This window comes from Gossypium hirsutum, chromosome A13 (genome assembly GCF_007990345.1).
Source record: "Gossypium hirsutum isolate 1008001.06 chromosome A13, Gossypium_hirsutum_v2.1, whole genome shotgun sequence".
In the NCBI taxonomy this organism is placed as follows: Eukaryota; Viridiplantae; Streptophyta; class Magnoliopsida; order Malvales; family Malvaceae; genus Gossypium; species Gossypium hirsutum.
The window spans coordinates 805,221-824,557 of record NC_053436.1 but is presented as its reverse complement, the minus strand read 5'-3'; the positions used below and the strand labels follow the sequence as shown (position 1 = coordinate 824,557).

The following is a 19,337-nucleotide window of genomic DNA, read 5'->3' as shown; positions in this document are numbered from 1 at the left end:
CGACAAACATTAACTTTCAAACTTTAACGTGCAAGAAAATTACTGGAGAAACAAAAGATGTGGGTCAGAGGTGTTCTAAATGCATTGATTCAGTGTTCATTTGGCATTACAAGTTGCAAGGGACAAAGACAAGAGACAAATTAATTGTTCATAAGAAACCAATATAGTAGCTGAACAGATCAAACATTGCTTGCATGTTGATGGAGGATGGCAGAATTAGACCAGTTTAAACATCGGTTTATTCATCCAAGTTTAAAATTATTTTATCAAATATGTGAAAAGATATGAATATTCATTCAAATTAACGTGGATTTCTAATATTTAAAATTTGAGTTAATTATAAATTTAATTAAATTAAAGTTGTATCATTTGAGGTAAAAATATAATTTTATCATATACTAACTTATAATTTTATCAATTTCAAATGATTAAAAGTATAATTTTTTTATTTTAAGAGAGTATGCCCTTATTAACCCGCCTGATGCTATCTTTAAATATGAGTGGACCCAGGGAGGAACCAAGGATGTTCGCAATAGCCCCACCCTAAAATAAAAGATTTTCCTAAATCGAATCTAATCAAAGCATGCTCAAACTTGTACAAAGTAGCACAAAGAATGGGATAGTGCTTTCCTGACTTGTTTTTTTCTAAAACAAAAGCTATGGAATGGAAACGTACGAAAAGGGGGAATAAGGAAATTATTGAAGGTTGTGAAAGGCAAGCCACAAGTTTAAAGGAAACGAACCAACCTTTTTCTATGTCATCTCATGGGAGTTCGTGAATTTGTATTACATTTTTGGGTTTTTTTTTTAATTTGAAAATAGTAATTTTTTTAAAGGCGAATTTCGCGAAATTATTAGTAAATTTATATAGTAATTAATGTCAAAAATTAGAAAATGCTACTGCATTATTTGAAAATTTTCATTGACAACCCAATGATTTAAATAAAATTTATTTAATGATTATTTTGTAACTTTTTGAAGTTAAGTGATCAAAATGTAAACCTACTAATAGCTTAGTGACATTAGGTATAATTTACCCATTTATTATTATTTATTAACATAAGTCCCCCTTAAAATAATGTGTTTTTAGGGATATCTCAACATTTATAAATCTCGAGTTCAATGAATATATTATGTTGTCAAGTTTTTTTCATTAGATTGGAATCAAGTAATTATTATGAAATGATTAGAGTAACTTCACATTGATAGAATTACGATAGATTTGGAGAATATGGATGGCTATCATATTATAGATTTGTGTTCGAGTTCGGAGTATAATTTAGCAATTAGATATGCCAATTGCGTTGCACGTTGCTGTTAGTTTTGATGTTCCAAGCTTTTGATATTCAATATTTAAAATAAATTTTTATTTATATTTCCTAAGTCATTTGGTGAAAATAATTATTGAAAATTTTGTTAAACATTTTTAAAGCATTTCAAAGAACTGTAAAAGTACTTAAAAACATGTTTTGAATGTGCTTTAATTTATTTATATTCTTTTGAGTCAATCCAAAATATTTTTAAATGTTTTAAACTTATTTTATATAAGTCTAGGATGTAATATCGATATCCTAATCTAGTTGTATCTGTACAACTAAGTCAGTAAGAAAAATTGTGAAACTCTGGGGGACCTTTTACCTATACATTATGTGCAATGTATCGATACAAGTCCACTTCTACCCATACATCTTATGGGTTGTATCAATACAAGTCTACCTACAATGCTTCCAGTGGCAACAGTGGCAAGAAATTATCCCCAACGACTATAAACAGTCTCAAACTTTTTCCTTGTTATACATACACATCAAGAACACTTCAAGACACAAAAGAGTGGATATGTTAAGAACTTATAATAAGATTAATGTTTAAAAAAGAAGTTATCATGAGTGACTTTTTTATATATATTTATTACTATTTTTTAAGTATTATTATTTGATATATTAATGGTAAAGTTGTTTTAATTCATTATTTATTTTAAATATCAATTAAGGACATATGACTCATTTTTAAAATTACTTGTGGAATTAAAAATTTCACCTCTTGAACCTCATATGCTGGGCTGATGGTTAGGGTGCTCACCGTTCCAGGTGTGACTTGAGTTCGAGTCGTGCCAGTCATGTTGTTGTTAAGATTTTGTTTTCTTCTTGTAATTCATCAAAAATTTCACCCCTCGTATATCAAATAATTGTCCTTCTTATTAAGAAAGTTTATAGTTTAAATATTAACTCTCCAGGCTTTAAGATTTAAAGTTTCAAAATTTTATAAAAAAAAAATTTAAATTAATTTTTTTAGATATCTCATAATTGTCAGATTGTAAACAAAGTCTCAATATATCTTGTCTTGTAAGTAAATAAATGGAGTGAAAGATACAATTTTTAGTAAGAAAAGAAATAGAAAAGTGGCAAAAATTCAATGCATGTGGAAATATCATGTGACATGTATTACTCAAGACCAAGCACATCCCACATTAAAGGAAGTTCACTAACTCCTTCTGGTCCAATTAAAAACAGGAGTTACTTTATATGCACTCACCAAACAAGTTCAAAGATTAGAAGATGATGGCTCCCAGATGTATCAAACCACTTACATCGGAGCCTACACTTGCACGAACTACTTAGATCATTTCAGATTCCGAATGTGGGGAAACTTGCATGGCCCTGATCAAACAACACAATGATCGACGTTCGAATCTGGCTCTGACAACTTCGATCGTAAAGCGGGAAACATAGGAAGAGATGTCAGGGATGCCGAGCAATGTTACGAACTTGGATTCGGCCATGTGAAAGGATTTTATGGAGTTTGAATACTGCTCGAAGCCTGATGTGATGATCTCGAATGTGTATTCTTGCACTGGAATTAAGCTTAGGAATTTCGAAATGGAATTTTGTGAATGCATTTGAATTTGATGGAAGTGGTGTGTGTGTTGTAACTATGACTATTTTCCTATTTCATGTAATTAAATAAAGATCATTTTTGTTAAGGGATTTCCGAATCAAGTTATCATTTGTTTGAAGCCAACAGACTCATCAACAAGTCAATTTTGCCCTTCCTGAAGCCATCTTCCAGCCCTTCCTGTTTTGCAACAAGCTTTGCAGTATAAGTATCTATCACAATTCACAACTATGTATGGTGGTAGATTGCACCAAAGTTGCAGCAGACTTTTTGTCTTGTCACATTTCAGTAGGCACAATTATGCATGTGTATATAACAAAACCCTATTTAGTTAACAATGGAAGTTCAATAAAACCCTATTTGGTTAACAATGGAAGTTCAATAAAACCCTATCTGTGCATATTACAAGCAAAGTTCATGATGCTTTAACAAAAAACTGCTTGAACAAGATAGGACAACTCGTTTCTAATATGTTACCTGTAAAGTCAGATCTAAGAATTTCACACGAACGTTGCACTTGTTCAATGCACGGTGAGAAGGAACACAGAGTTCCATCTTGTTTCAACATGTTTCGAGCTGAACTAATGGCTAGCCAAGGTTGCGGGAGGTCCAAAAATACGGAATCAGCCAACCCAAAAAACTGATCGGGAAATCCCTCACCCTGAATATTTCGGACTCCCACAGTGATTAAAGTGCTTATTCCAGTCCTCTCGAAATCCTCTCTGTTGAAGGAGTGAAAAATCGTACGACATTCCTTCTTTCGCAAACCAACACATAGAAGAATCAAAGGAAAAAAAAAAACCATCCTTGGATCTTTCTATTATCAATTAGACAAACAGAAACCATATAATGGGATAAAATATGCGTCATAAATGAGTCCTAAGCAAGGTTCCATGAAAGCAACAGAATGTCGATCAAAGAATACATCAACCTAAACAGACTTCTGAAATCTACCCAGAATTCAAGTTCCACCTAAGCAGTTACTATATCATATTTCATCACAATGCACTTTGGCAAATGATAAACATTAAGACTTACCTAGCTGAGGCAACCCTCTGTTCATGGAAATCAAAGGTATACACATGTCCCGTTGGAGCCACAGGCCCACAGCCCTTGCAAACGATGTTGTTAATGAGCCACTACCGGTCCCGGATTCAAGAACCAAACAACCCGGAACTACTTCCAAGTACATAATCACAAAGCTAATATCCGCAATATAAAGAATCAGAGTCCTATGACTTAGAACCAAAGTCCATAACTCCGGTGTCGGAGCCAATAGGGAAACGAATCCACCTTTGTTGCTGAAAACTAGAACCAAATGGCTTCCCGATCCAATCCGAATGTTTAAATACACCGAAACGATTTTGAAGAACCGAATTCTCACACACTTTAACAGCTTTTAGCATCATGCCTCTCATATACAATAATCAAATCTCCATCTCTAATGCAACGATTGAAAGATATCTTCGTCGAGGAATCCATAAGCAACATACTAAAAAGATGGAAACACATTCAATTGAATACACAATAATGTTGGACTAATATGCAATTTCTGTACCAAAATTTACTCCCAAAACAAAAATATTTACCGCATACCCAAAGTTCTATTAAAAATAAACTATCATCTAGAATACCAGGAAGACCTGAATTCATTAAAATATATATGTATATATAATTAGGAAAAGAATGTAAGATGAATGACACTAAAACAAAAAGAACCAGACCGAGTTCTGACACTAAAACCCACTGAAAAATTAAGTAAGGAAGCAGTGATCTGAAAACTAAAACAGAGATGAAAAAGGCAAAGACAAACTTGTTCTAAAGTTGAAAACCCTAAAAAAACCCACTGAAATAGAAGTAGCTAAGAATAGATCAGAAAACTAAAAAAAGACATGAAAAGGAAAAGACAATGTTGTAGTAAAGATTCGTACCTGAAGTGACTCTCAGTTGCTCTCACGAAAATTCTATTCCTATTGTCCCGGGTGCGTGTTTTTGGCCTATAGTGAAATTTTTTGCTTCTAATTGACTGATTCAAATATATATATAAATCATAAAAATTAATATAAAATACATATAAATTGTTATGTTTAATATTTTAATATTTTTATTAAAAATAACAATTTAACACTAATTTAAAAAAAAATGTAAATATTAAATGTCAAATTTGTTATTACCTATATATTTTTAAGGCAAATTTATAAATAATTTTATTGTTAGAAAATTAATAAAATTTATATTTAAAAATATAAAAGAGAAAATAACCTAAAATTTTGAATTATAAAGAGAAATGAATATTTAAAATTATTATTTTTAATTTTTAATTTGAACTAATATTATTAATTGATTAAATTGCATCAAACCTGATATTTTGGTTATGGTGGATCTGATTTTTGAGCTTTGAAATTATATTTATTAGTTAAATAAAGTTGAAACTAATTCAATAAATTTTTCCTGCAAAAAGTTATTAACTTCTATGGTTAATTCTTTTAAAGTGGAAATTCAAAGCTAATTCTTCAATTTTTTGGTTAATGAAACCTAATTTTTATGAATGGAAGATAAATATTTAATGAGCACTTAATTTTAGATTGATGGGGAAGAAGTCGGACGTGGAAAGACAGTAAATATCGAGAGAGAGAGAGAGAGAGAGAGAACTGACTAGGAAGTAGGATATGAAAAGACATCACTGAGGAAAACGGCCAACAAGGCTCTTCTCCTACCCGTTACTACCCCAAAATCGAAGATTTTTTAGATCTCCAATGGTCACCATTTTTTTTTTTGGTGAATCCAACTGTCACTTTAAGGCTGTTTGGATTACACAGATCAGTGTGTTTCCCACTTGCCTATGTTGAATTTATAAATTGATATGCGGGAGAATTTTTATTTCTCCATATATTTGTTGTGGCCTTTTTTTTAGTGTTTTATATTTTTCTCTGAATTTCGACTAAATAAGAGAAATATATCCTTTTTTTTAATTAGGCTTTTAAGCTGTTTTTAACTTTAATTAAGAAAATGGATCATTTTTAAGAGATAGAAAGAGAAAGTACATCCAATTGGGTGCGCTTTCTCTCTAGAGTTAGGATTTTTTAATTTTTAAGGTTAGGATTAATTTATTTTTCAAGGTTTTGAGTTTTGGGGGATTAGGGTATTTTGAAATTATTTAAGGTTTTTGACTAAAATGACAAAATTTCTTAAGTAGTTTTGAGGGGTCGAGGATGTGATAACGTGTCTCAAAACACATGCATTTCATTTGTCATAACAGGGTAGGACCATCACTTGAGAAATCCATCATCGAAAAGTCTGGTTTTGAGGGCAATAGTGCTTGATACGATCAAGGGTCAAAGTCTAGGTGGAGGTCCCATCGATAGTCGTGATACGGTCACAGGTTCAAGTATAACCTGGGGCCCGGTGACGGTTGTTACGCAATTAAAAGTTCAAGTTTTTGGGTTACCTGCAAATGATGCATTATAAATATCGTACATAAGATTAAGGACATAAGCATATGGAAAAACTCTAGGGAATTCTGTTGCAATCAACGTAATTTTTTTCTCAATTTCTAAGTAGTCGGTATCTTTAACCTTTCATTCTTATCCAAAGGCTAAACTAAAGTGGACACAAGAGGGCTCTTAGGAGGAAAGCAGTTGTTCCGACATAATAGAGTTTAGAATTGGGCTGGTGCAACAGCGAATGTAGTTATTAATAGGTTGTTCAATAACAACAACCATCGTAGGCCCGAAACGAGCATCACCTTTACTATATTGCAATAGCCTCTCCCCGCTTAAGAGTTCTCTTGTGTTCATCACGATGCCGACCTTAGAATAAGAAGAAAGGTTAAAGGTACCGACTGCTTGGAAATGGAGAAAAAAATTACGCTGATTATAGTGGGAAGCCCCAGAGTTTTTCCATATGATCATGCCCTCAAACTTCTGTATGGTATTTATAAGGCAACATTTTCGAGTATCCGAAAAGTTTGAGCTCGTGACCGCATAACGACAGTCAACTATCTCCCCCGTTATACCCCGATCCATGACTGTATAACGGTCGTCAATTGAGACCTCCACGTATACTTCCACCTTTAATCGTAGAAAGTAAAATCACCCCAAAACCAACTTTCCCAAGATAGGTTTCGGAGGCAATGATCTCATCTCAGCATGATATATGAAATGTGTTCGGCTTGGAGCGATATCGCATCACTGATGACTCAAGAATACTTCAAACGTAAATCAAATATTCTAAACGTGTTTAAAGCATCTGAATTATTTGAAGCGTCAGGCTTTTCACACTAAGGAATAGGAAATTTGTTAGAGAAAGCTCGCCCTGTTGAGGGGGCCTTCCTGTTGACATGGCAGGAAAGCGCGTCTAGTTGGACGAGCTTTCTCTAACAATTTTCCTATTCCCCGTAGGGTAAAAGTACATTTTCCGTGGAGCATGTTATGCTCAGGAATCCTTTATGTGATGAAATTATATGACTTTCGAATACGTTTTGGAAAGGGTTTAATATAAAATTAGTACCCAAACTTGTCCATTTCTTACAAATTAGAATTTATGGTTTTTTTTTGTCCTAGATTGGTACTTGAACTCTTTTTCCATCCACTAGTTTGGTACCTAATACTAGTGGCGTTAATTTTTTTGCTGACGTGGCAACGCTGACCAATCGCACACCACTACGTGGTATCCTATTTAGCCTTCTTTTTTGTTTTTTTTTCCTCTTTTTCCTTTTCCACTTTTTCTTTTCTTTTCTTATTTTCCATTCTTCTTTCATCCTTACCCCCTCCAAAAATTTTTCCCAATGTACAGACATGGCAGTAGCCGCTCAACAACTGGTGCTACTTAGTGATGAAGATAACAACAGTAGCAGCAACTACTCGAAAATTTTATTTCTTCTCCATCCTCTACTTTTTGTTTTTTTTTTTCTCCTTAAAAATCTTTATTTTGTTCTCTTTCAAGAAAAAATTGGAAACCTAAATAGCCAAAATTTTCTCTTCTTTTAGGGATCACCAAATCTATAGAGATGGTGGCCTCCTCGCGGCTTAAGGGTTAAACCTAAGTGAGGCCACTATCACCAGAGCCTCCTCCCTTTGTCATTCAAAAACTGAGCTTAAAATCCCCTAAACCCCCAAAGTTTAACATGCATGCAACTTTCTATTTTTTTTTCTGAGATTGTGTAGTCGATTAGTATTCTTATATACTGTTTCTATTTTTTGTTGATTTTTTGAGTTTCTATTTTTTGTTCAGAGATTGTTCTGAGATTGTGTAGCCGATTGATATTCTAATAGTTTCTATTTTTTCGTTCTGATAGTTTTTGATTGTTTTGCAAGTTTTTGTAATGTTCGAAAAAGGTTTTCAAAGATCTTATTTTAAACATTGATTTTGTCTTGGGGTTCAAGATTTTCTATAAACATGTGCATCAAATATAAAAAAAATCAATTTTGCATTCTTGATCAGGTAAAAACTTCAAGAGCGATAAAGAACCCGAAGTGAAAAGGAAAATAACTCAAAAAGGTTGAAGAGGAATGTAGTGGGCCAAATTTGCCCGGCCCAGATAAACCAAAAAAATCATAAAATAAATAAAATTATAACAGTCCCTTAAATACTTAAAGTCCAATTACATAGCATAAGTCCAATTGCATGACTCTATTACTAATACTTTAGTCCAATTACAAAAAAAAACCAGTAGCCCCATAGCCCAAATATAAGGGCCCAATAACTGGAACAGACCCAAACAGCCCGAAACCCAAGCTAAGCTTCGGCAAACCCTAGGGCAAAAGGGGTCCTCGCACCGCAGCCTTCACGAACAGCAACCACGTCGTGCCACGCCCGCCCTCCGTACGATACCAGCGTCTCAGCAGCCAGCACGCCCCGTACGCCAGCGCACACCTGTACCTGCCAAAAAAAAGGACAAACCACAACAGCAAATACGTGCAAGAAAACAAAGAAATGATTTTTCATTTTCTTTTTTTTCTTTTCTTTTCTCTTTTGTCTCTCGGCTATAAAGCCTGAAGAGAATTGCTTGTAACGGGTTACGCGCATTTACGCAAACAGAAGCAATAGAAAACGAAAAAGAAGGTGATTTACTCGCAATCTTCGTCCCTTATTTCTCTCTTATCTTCCCATCTGCCCCTTTCTTGATTGAATGTAAATAAAAATGGAAAACGACGCTCACCTGCATTTGAGGCCCTTGAATCCACGCTTGTTTCACCATGATTGAAGCTAAGTGGCGATTCGGGGCTACAAACGAAGCTCATGAGCCCTTCGACTCAAGGAGGCCTTGATTGACTCTCACATGAGTCAAAAGGATGGGCAGAGGAACAGACCTTTGAAAGGCTGTTGGTCGGCGGAGAATTGAGAGAGCGCCCTAGGTTCTTTCCTTTTTTTTTTTCTGTGAATGGTTGCTAGTGTCTTAGGGTTTAGTTTCGGTAGTTATAGTGGACCTCTGCACGGCGCCGTTTAGGCCAGACTAATGGTCTCAAAATGACAGTGTTTGAGGAGTTGTGGCCCGATGACCCGACCCTCACACGGTCTAGATCCGCGCGTTTGGTCACTGAGGGCGATTTGCAATATCGGTCCCCCTTTTTTTAGCGCCTTGTTTAAATCAACCCACATTCTTGTTTCATTTCTTTAAATTTAGACTTGTCTTTAGCGCTCATTTGCAATGGGGTCCATGCTCAAACGCAGCACTTCGAGATTTGGCATATTCCCAGTTTTAGTCCCTCTCCATTCGCGCGCACGACATATGGGTCTCTGCCGTTATTGTAGTTTTTATTTCCTAATTTTCCCTTCTTGTTTAGTTTAATTTTGATTAAACCCTCTTAATTCCTAGTCCTTTATGTCTGTAATTAATTGTTTTTTAATTTTTAAACCACCTTGGGTAATCATTATTTTATTATTTGTAAACTGTTTCTTGTAGCAATCCTAGTATTATGTTTTGTACATTTTAAATATTGGTTTCATTTATATTATTATGTATGTACATATGTATATATTACAATGCATATACATTATCTATAAATTCGCATGTACTTACCTTTAAACACATATATTCTTTCTTTTAAATCCATGCGTGCATATATATATATATATATATATAAACCTTAGATATATTTTCATTAAAAAATAAATATACTTTGCACACATTAGTATGTTTTTAGCCTATTTTGTTTATGTACGTGTATATTTTGTACTAAAGTTGGTTCCATTTCATATGTATATATACTATTATCAATTATTTTTCCTCGTATTTTATATAATCCTACGAAACGCATCTCTCAAATTATTTCTATTATATGTATATGCGTATATGTTAATACTTATGTTTGATTTAGATAGATATTATTTAATTTATGTATTTTACGTTGTTTTCCTTATTACATATATAAGCACATTCTTGAAACCATTATATAAAATTATTTTTTAAAAAACATTCATTTAAGCATGCATGTATTTCCGTGTTTTCACAAATAGTTATTTTTGAAAATTATTTATATATACACATAATTTGTAGAACCGTTATGTTTCTTAAAGACTATATCATATTATACATTTTTATTATTATTATTTGTAATATGTTTTACACATATTTTAAAATTTTCATACTATCAATCCTCATTTCTTTTAAAAACCAATATCATTTAATGTTTTGGCATTCTATTCCGCTTTGTATATATTTCGTCGATTGTTCTATATTGTGGCATATACATTATCATCACGTGGTATTCATCCTGTTGATATGTCAATTATTATTATCGCGGTTGAAATTAGGTTAACTTAGATTAATTATATTTAATTGCTTGTTCTGCTAATTGATTAATATTTTCGTTTGTTAAGCTTTGTATCTCGCATGTACATATTACCCCGTTCATTGTTTTCCACTCGATTTTTGAAATGTGGTTCTAAAACCCAAGATTTATGATTAACTTCGCCTTATTTCAAATCGAATTAATACATCTTAAACTAGCTTTATAATCATTCATTCAAAAATTATTCAAATCGAAGACGGGATTCGATGTTTGGCAATTCGCGGAATCGTGCCCTAACGTGTTGGGTTGCAATTCCGCGTTTGCTCGAATAATCGAATATCACTTCGAAATTTCACGCATGTCTCTTAAAATTCTTCAAAACGAAGATGAGATCCGATATTTGGCAATTCGCGGAATCGTGCCCTAACGTGTTGGGTTGCAATTTCGCATTTGCTCAAAATAATCGACTATCCCTTCAAAATTTCATTCATATCTTCTAAAAATTATTTAAAACAAAGGCAATATTTGGCGTTTGACAATTCGAGAATCATGCCCTATCGTGCTGGGTTGTGATTTCTCGTTTGCTCAAAACGATCGAACATTCCTTTATATTTTCACTCATGTTTATAAAAAAATTTTCTTAGAAACGAAGACGATGTTCAATGTTTGGCGATTTGAGAATCGTGCCCTATCGTGCTGGGTTGCGCTTTTTCATTGGTTCGAGACAATTGAACATCCCTTCGGAATTTCACTCACATTTTCTAAAATCTTTCAAAATAAAGGTGATGTTCGATGTTTGGCGATTTGAGAATCGAGCCCTATCGTGTTGGGTTGCGCTTTTTCATTTCTCCAAAATAATCGAATATCTCTTTAGAATTTCACTCATATTTTTTAAGGTGAGGCAATGTTCGATGTTTGGAAGTTCAAGGAATCGTGCCCTACTGTGCTGGGTTTCAATTTTTTGGACCAAATAGTTGGGCATCCTCTTGTTAATTTCAAATTATAAACTTTCGGACATTGAAACAAGAAGATTTTGGCAACCAACTCGGGTTACTCAAACGTTATAAAGAAGAACCACATTTCAAAAACTTTTTTTAAATCTTAGACATAAGAACAGTATTTAATCGATTCGGTACCAATTTTGGGCTTAATGAGGGCGCTAATCCTTCCTCATACGTAACTGACTCCCGAGCCCGTTTTCTCATATTTTCGTAGACTAGAATCGTTGTTTTAGTAGACCAAAAATGTTTTATTAAACTAACATCATTCTCAGGTGATCCGATCACACCAAAAAGATCAGTGGCGACTCCATGCATTTGTTTTTCAAAGGTCGATTTCCCCCATTTTTTAGATTTAAAATTTTTAAATCGAGGGATGGTTTCGACAAGGAAAATAACTTAAACAGGTTTCCATGGATTATGTAGAGGAAAAACTTGAAACTTGTGTGATTGGATTTTGGTGGTGATTGGATGGTGAGAAGAGAGGGAAAATAAACTCATAAATAGGAGGATACTGTACTTTATTGCACTGAAACCTATATCTTTCTATATTGACAATAATACTCATACCAATCGAGCTAAGACTCGATTGGTAAAAATGATATCTAAATTGATGAAATATATATATATATATGCCAATGGGGTTGATGAAATCAAAACCATGGAATTCAGATTGTTTAGCCATCCGTATTGCATTTGATCTTACGTGAGACAGGACAAACGACGACACAGACTTGTTGGTATAAAACAAAATTGATAGAATTGAAAAGATGAAACAATTTGCATGTGGAGGTGAATTATTAGAGCCCAAACTTGGACAAGAAGTAACCTACAGAATAGGGCACTGCTTTTGCAAACCCCACTAATATCTGTAAAAGTAAAGAGGATAGTTGGCTGCACCTGCAAAGCTATGAAAGGAAGGCCACAAATTCAAACAAAACCAACCTTTTATCACCTCATCTTATGCATGAAAAATTGGTTCTTTTTTGAGTTAATTAAATTAAATTATTCAATTTTAAAATTAAAATTTGAAATATTTTACTTGATATTTTTTAAATATATATGATTTTCTAATTTAATTTTGCTCAAGTTATTATAATTTAATTTTGAACAAATTTAATTAATTTGATTATATTCGAAATTTATTTCACTTGATTTAATTCGTTAAAAAAATTAACTTAAAAATTAAATTGATTAAATAATCTTCATTATTTCACCTAACTTAAATTCTTTTCATTAGATTCTCCTAGATTTATTTTATCATTCCCATGAATTATGAAAGACAAGGTCTCTTCATGAGTCCCTAAGTGTAATAATAAACTTAGTCTTAGTATTTGAAAGATTCAATGTTTAATTTTATCTTTCAGTGGACCCTCTCGTTACTGAATTAAAATGGGATTTAAATGTTGGCTGCCTGCTTTTTGGTGTCTTTTTTAAAATGAGTTGCACCAGTTCCAAGCAAAAATTACAGGGACAGAACAATGAAAAAAAAATGGTCTTTGATGTTGCAGGTAAGGAATCACTTGTCTGCAATTGCCAGTAAAATGAACTGGATTCAGACTCGGATTGCATTGTATTTCCACAAGAACTTGAGTTCAACTTTGGCAGCAATTAGAATACATAAGACATTCAATGATATATTATATTTAAGAGTGGTGATGGGCAACATTCATACATCACAATCCCCATGTTTGCTATTTTGGTTTTTTTGCTTTTTTCTTCACCCTTTGGGGCAACAATCATTTACCAAATACCAAAGCTTCAAAATCTTGTGGACTTTTGGATTCTACTTCAGTCTCTCCCTCCTTAGCCTCTCCATTTCTTTTACCATTTCCCAATGTTCCTTTGACAAACTGGTTTCTCCAAAACTTGACGAAATGAGCCGAGCCATTGTCAACCATCTACATATCATAAATATATTCAACTCATTCTAAGTTCAATGCAACATCAAAACGTATAATGTCTGCTGCAAATACAGCATGATCAAAGCTTTGTTTCTTACCTGCTAAAATCTCGACTTCCCAAGCTCCTATCCGTTTGTCTTGCTGCAACCAAATCATCTTCTACCACCTGCAAACCAAACATCCATAAGAAAGGGTAATGCAAGTGTTCAGCCAACAAATGCACATAACCAAGTCATACCTTCTGTATTTCTGATCCAATGGAATGTGGTAACGATCTAACAGTAGCCAAGTACCATCTCCAAGCTTCTAGTGCCTCAGCAACTGGAATTTCAGTGGATTCAAGACAAGAAGGTTGAAAAGGTACAATAACATCAGCAGGAACAATATTAGATTTCCCCTCCGAGAAGATAAGTAACTGGACATCCGTTGCCATTTCCACTTTATAGTACTGAAAGTCATACTCCACCTGAAACACGTATATTTTGATTTTGCGTCACTTCAAACTGAGATCAGACCAGTATTACTCTGGTATACTTCCAATATATAGAACAAAATCAAAACCTAACATGCACACATTTTCCAATAAACAAAGTGGCAACTTACTTTTTGAAACTCGATAAGATTTTTCAGCAACTTTGTATTCTCAATTCCAGTAGAATTGAGGCTTCCTGATTCTAGTTGGGTCTCGTCTACCATCAAGTGTGAGCCTTCGGGTAGCTGAAGAACTCCAGGAACCAATCTGAAACACAAAGTGAAGCTATTATAAATACTGAAAATTTGATGGTTACTAGTTGCTTTCTTAATGCTTGCAGGCAATAACTTTCCCTAGTTGTAGGGATATGAATAAAGGGATACCTGTTGGCTTGATAATCCTTTTTCGGGGCAAGCGAGGCAGTGTTCAGATATTCCAGTGTGAGAGGCATGCAATTCGTGAATGGTAGGAGGTTTTTGAATGTATCGCTAAGTCGAGTACCAAAAACAGATACACTTTCTTTGTTTAAACCTGTTAGATTGAGTGACAACTTCCCCACTGCAACATCATCTACTCGAGCATGAACCTGCACAACCAATCTTATCACTTTCTCGCAATCTAAGATGGGAGTTGAAAGTAATAGTTTTCAACAAAACATAAGATTTTTACCTTGGACAGAAGATGCAACAACACAAAATGAGCAGCTACCTCATCATTTCCAAGAACAGCAGTAAGATGCCTGAACAGAGCTTCCCTTGTCTCTTTCACCAAATGTGGCTTTGGCTGTAAGAATGAAGATTAAAAGCACATGAGAAACCAATAGACAACTGAACTACAACTAGTCAGCGTGAGGGAAAGTGCATGATTGATAAATTTCTCCTATAATTTACCTCTATGATTGGGGAACCTGGCAGAAAGTCCTGCACTGCAAGCTTCCTATGTATAAGACAGTGCAAGCGAGGGACCTGCAACAGGAACAAGTGGGAAGACCGAACAAGACCAGAAATCAAACCAATTTATTACAAAAAGACATCATTAACTTGTACTGCATGTCAAGATACAAATATCCTAACAATTGTCATTTGAGTAATCATTTTATGCAATAAATTCGTCCAAAAAACTTCAGTTTCATTACCAAAAAAAATTAACTGATCCCAAAACAATCTGTGCCGATAATGAAGCCACAAATATTTAACAGCTAGGAGCAGATAAATACCTTATTAGGGGGCAAATGGACCAGGGCATCATCATAGAAACTATTTGATAACTCATCATTGTCATCTTTCTCAACTGCAAGCTCTGAATCAAAAGTGAGGACCCCAATAAATTCAAAAACATCATTCAGCTTCAATTCTGATTCTGGAGAATCATATATCTGCATTATCGAAACAGAAAATAATCAAACTTGGTTGAAAAGGACGAATAAAAACATTCATTTACAGACCATTTCGGTAGATCTGGATGTATAATGGAAAATATGACATGAAGTGGTTTACCTTGACTAGGCAAGGAAGGTTATCTTTGTCAACAGATTGAAATGTACTTGTGATAGAAGAAGAGCTTGTAGTTTTAGCATCCATAGATTGTGAAGGGGAAGGAAGTCCATCTTCTCTCTAAAAAAAAATGGAAAAAAAATCTGGTAAGTACAATCTTCCCTCTGAAATAGCATGCAAGATAACATTAAGAAAAGGGACAAGAAGCAAAATTCAACTGACAATTCCAAAACACTCCTCGTACTCTCGAGAAATGTGAAATTCGGCCTCTGGTTCTAGTTTTACTAAATGTGGTAACTGAAGCCACAAATTTAGTCCAATTCAAAGACACTTAATATGCTGATGTCACAAACTAATGTCAAGCATCAGACAAAAAGGCAAAACCTAATATTCTATTCCATTTTCTTTCAGTCACTCAATTCCGATAAAAGAAATTTGTATGTTTCAACATTGCAAAAATCCCTAAAAGCAAATTGTGTAACAATGTGAAAAACAAGTAAGATAAGGGAATATTCACTAAGGTTTGATAACGTTCTCGAATGCTCCTAAACCTCTCAAGAAATGGCTTCAGTAAAATCATGTGAATTTCCATGGCAATTAGCAACGGGCCAAGAAGACATACTGCTCCAACTACAACAATAATGACAACGCAGTATACTGTTGAATGCAGTGATCTTTAAGCTCATATGATCAACCAAAAATCAAACATCATCCCACAGTCTTCAATCATAAAAGCTAAAGTATTTATTGGATATCAATAACAATGGAACTAAATATTTGGGTTTCTTACCATCTTCTTGGTAATTGGAGAGCTTTTAATCTCATCATCAGGAACCTGAAATATACAGCATCCAAGTTTAGGTAGGCAAACTACAAATACATTAAAACCCAGTACTAAAGGAACCAAATAACTAGGCATTGTTCTTGAGGAGTTCTAAATGTTCTAACCAAACAACTTTACTTAAACATACCATACCCTTCACTAGAAACATTTTCACCTAACCAAGTATATAACCAAAACCCTAACTAGTTTAGGGCAAAAACAAACACATATTATAGGCAAGATCATCACCTCATTTTCAGAACACATAGTATAGAAACTAGCCTATTCTTATGATTGTGTCAAGCTATGTTGCTTAGACTCTATTGTCCGAATCATTGACATCGAGATATGTACTCCGAGGATTTCTGAACATGGAAAACCTTAGAAAAATCTAACCATTCATGTGCTTGAGGGGGGGGGGCGGGGGGAGGAACCCTCCTCCCAAATGGAAAATTATTATTTTAGTCACTTGAACCATTAAAATTATAAGTTACTTTACTGGTAAAAATACACTTTACCCCTTCTCCAAAGATGAAAAATTTATAGTTTAATCCCTTAAATTCTAAAATAACAAGCATATACAAAGATAAAATTGTACTTTGACCCCTTTAAAATTTTATAATTTAATTTTGAACCTCCAAAAATAACTTCCTGCTTCGTCAATGACCATATACATACCTGAACACGACACTCACAACCAAGTCCATGTAACACAAGTTAAAACAATGAGAAACAATGAAAAGAATATATATATATATATGTATATAAATGGTTGAGGTAGCAAGACCAACCAAATCCATGGGATCATCATCTTCGTCATCCATCCTACGCCGCTTCTCCCTGGTTTGAGATGACCAATTAGGTTCCATTTCACTAGAAGGTTCAGTCCATGAACTCTGTCCTGGAACCTGAAGAAAGGAATAAAATCACAACTAATGAACAATGCAACAATGGAGTATAAAACAACTTTAAACCATGATTTTTCCACCAACTGATCAACATTGAAACACTAATCCCTAAAACCCTAAACCCTAAAAAAGTTATAAGTAGAAGAGAACTAACAGGAACACAGTAGAGCAAGCGGCGTTCCCAAATACACATATCAGGAGAGGAACCCATTGGGTATTGAGAAACATCCATGAATTTGTTGGTCCGCCATAAATTCCCATCCTTATAAGCGCCGGCATAGAATTCATTTCCCAACATGTCTTGGATCATACCACGGTAACGTACAAGACTGTTGGGTTGAACCCATCTTAATGTTTTGGGATTAAGGATGGGAACCTGGGAAAGCCCTGATCCTTGGAAGAGGAAGTGGCGGAAGAGTTCAAGGGCACCCCAATCTTTGCCGTTAAAGGCGGAGGGATGGATCGGAGGAGTCTCCGATTCTGACCATATTGCCTTCTCGAATGTTAATCGGACGGCTCCTAGGGGATTCGCCAAGCAATCGTACGGTGGACCTCCCATCTCTCTATCTCTCACTCCCTCTGATTGGCCGATTTGCTTGAGGGATTCTCAGTTCCCGCGTTAAAAGGGAGAAGGTCGGTGGGTTTTCCCGCCAGTTCTTCCCGCCATTTCGGCAAGTGAGGGCCTGAGGGAAACCATGTTTATAACAGTCCAAATATTGGTGGAGCTTGGCCCACGTAATGAAGAAGGAAGATGAGCTCGTGGATATTCCACTGTGTTTAATTTTCAACAATCTTTTTACAACCAAATCATCAAGCCATCCTCGAATCGGTTGGATTAAAAAATCATTATTTTTTTAATAAAATATAAAAATTAAATTTCGATTTAACAATTAATTTTTAAACTTATTGTATCATATTTATTACAAGATTTTTGATTTAATTATTTAAAAATAAAATAGGCTGACAATTGAATTTACGCCCACTATGAAGACATTTTCTTTAAAGCTTTTATTATGTCTTTAGAATATTATCTGCTCGAAAATAAATTCTAAACTGAACTCTTAATTCGAAAATAATAATTAATTGAACTCTTGAAATTGTCATTTCAGTTAAAACTCCCGACAAACTATTAATGTTGACATGGCGAGTGTAGGTAGATGATGACACCACGGTTGATGTAAATGGCTTAATTAATTTTTAATTATTTTAGAAGAACTTAATTGTCTTTTAGGGATTATATAGAAATTCTCAAGAAATTATACATGTTTTTAAAATATTAAAATATGACGGAAATGCTAGAAATTATATAAAATAGCTAAAATAAAAAAAACAAAAATACTAAAATTATTATAAATGTCAAATTTAAAGATTAAATGTTAAATTATTCATTATATAAATTATAAAAATATATTATATTTTTTTTTATAATCTATCTTTTCTAACAACGTAAATTCAAGTAAAAGTATCATAGAAGCTCTTTTAGTAGGAATCAGATTGCATTTAACTCATTTACTCAAAAAATAAGCAAATAGTCCCTATACATTAAATTAGAGAGCACGCTAATCCTTTCAGTTAAAATTTTCATTCATTTCTACCGTTAAAAACTGGTATGGTTGACGGAATAACTAAACAGTTAGACATGACGTACCATGTTTACCTCATATCGACATACAAAGACCGGTTTTTAATAGTAGAAATAGATAATTTTTTTAACAAAAAACTAATTTACTTTATAATCTAATATACATATACTAATTTACTCGTTTTTCAAATAGAGAAAATAAATACAATGTAACTCATAATATAAATTTCCTCCATAATTATTTTACTTTATGAAATAATTAATATTTGACATCAACCAGGGACAACTCAACAACTAACCAAGTGCAGAGATGTAACATTGATTTGAACTCACATCAAAACCGTTAATCTATATTACAATAATATTGACTATATTCCCACTAAAGTCAAATCAAAATCCTACCCAACTTTTCATTTTCTTTCGCATTGTAGTCCTTAGGAACTGTCTTTTTGCCGCTCAAAAGACAAAAGGTAAAGTTGCCCTTTATTCATATATTAGTCCCTATACTTTGCGAAAGTTGTAAAATTAATTC

At 33.8% G+C, this 19,337-nt stretch overlaps 1 protein-coding gene, 1 long non-coding RNA gene and 1 pseudogene across 2 annotated transcripts; all 3 read right to left on the bottom strand.

Annotated features, from left to right (window-relative positions):
- Positions 1-3,215: 3,215 nt before the first annotated feature.
- Positions 3,216-4,809, bottom strand: LOC121212143 (tRNA (adenine(58)-N(1))-methyltransferase catalytic subunit TRMT61A-like; annotated as a pseudogene).
- Positions 4,810-8,453: 3,644 nt separating this feature from the next.
- On the bottom strand, positions 8,454-9,798 carry LOC107959345 (uncharacterized). Its single transcript, XR_001700801.2, has 2 exons — positions 9,053-9,798; positions 8,454-8,772 (listed from the first exon to the last, which is right to left on the bottom strand). It is a non-coding gene; the product is annotated as an uncharacterized lncRNA (long non-coding RNA).
- Positions 9,799-13,128: 3,330 nt separating this feature from the next.
- On the bottom strand, positions 13,129-18,030 carry LOC107959344 (mini-chromosome maintenance complex-binding protein). The gene is made up of 12 exons (XM_016895379.2): positions 17,378-18,030; positions 17,107-17,223; positions 16,283-16,327; positions 15,496-15,612; positions 15,216-15,374; positions 14,890-14,964; positions 14,669-14,782; positions 14,383-14,585; positions 14,131-14,266; positions 13,766-13,993; positions 13,626-13,693; positions 13,129-13,524 (listed from the first exon to the last, which is right to left on the bottom strand). The coding sequence occupies exons 1-12, from the start codon at positions 17,780-17,782 to the stop codon at positions 13,410-13,412; spliced, it is 1,782 nt and encodes a 593-aa protein (XP_016750868.1). The 5' UTR covers positions 17,783-18,030; the 3' UTR covers positions 13,129-13,409.
- Between the last annotated feature and the right edge of the window lie 1,307 nt (positions 18,031-19,337).

What these genes read in the sequence shown, in the direction of transcription:
- LOC107959344 (XM_016895379.2), bottom strand. Translation starts at nt 17,782, where the DNA reads ATGGGAGGTCCACCGTACGATTGCTTGGCGAATCCCCTAGGAGCCGTC. An exon ending in TGTTGCATCTTCTGTCCAAG is followed by an intron (nt 14,586 to 14,668) that starts GTAAAAATCTTA and finishes TTGGTTGTGCAG; the next exon opens with GTTCATGCTCGAGTAGATGA. An exon ending in AAGGATTATCAAGCCAACAG is followed by an intron (nt 14,267 to 14,382) that starts GTATCCCTTTAT and finishes TTTGTGTTTCAG; the next exon opens with ATTGGTTCCTGGAGTTCTTC.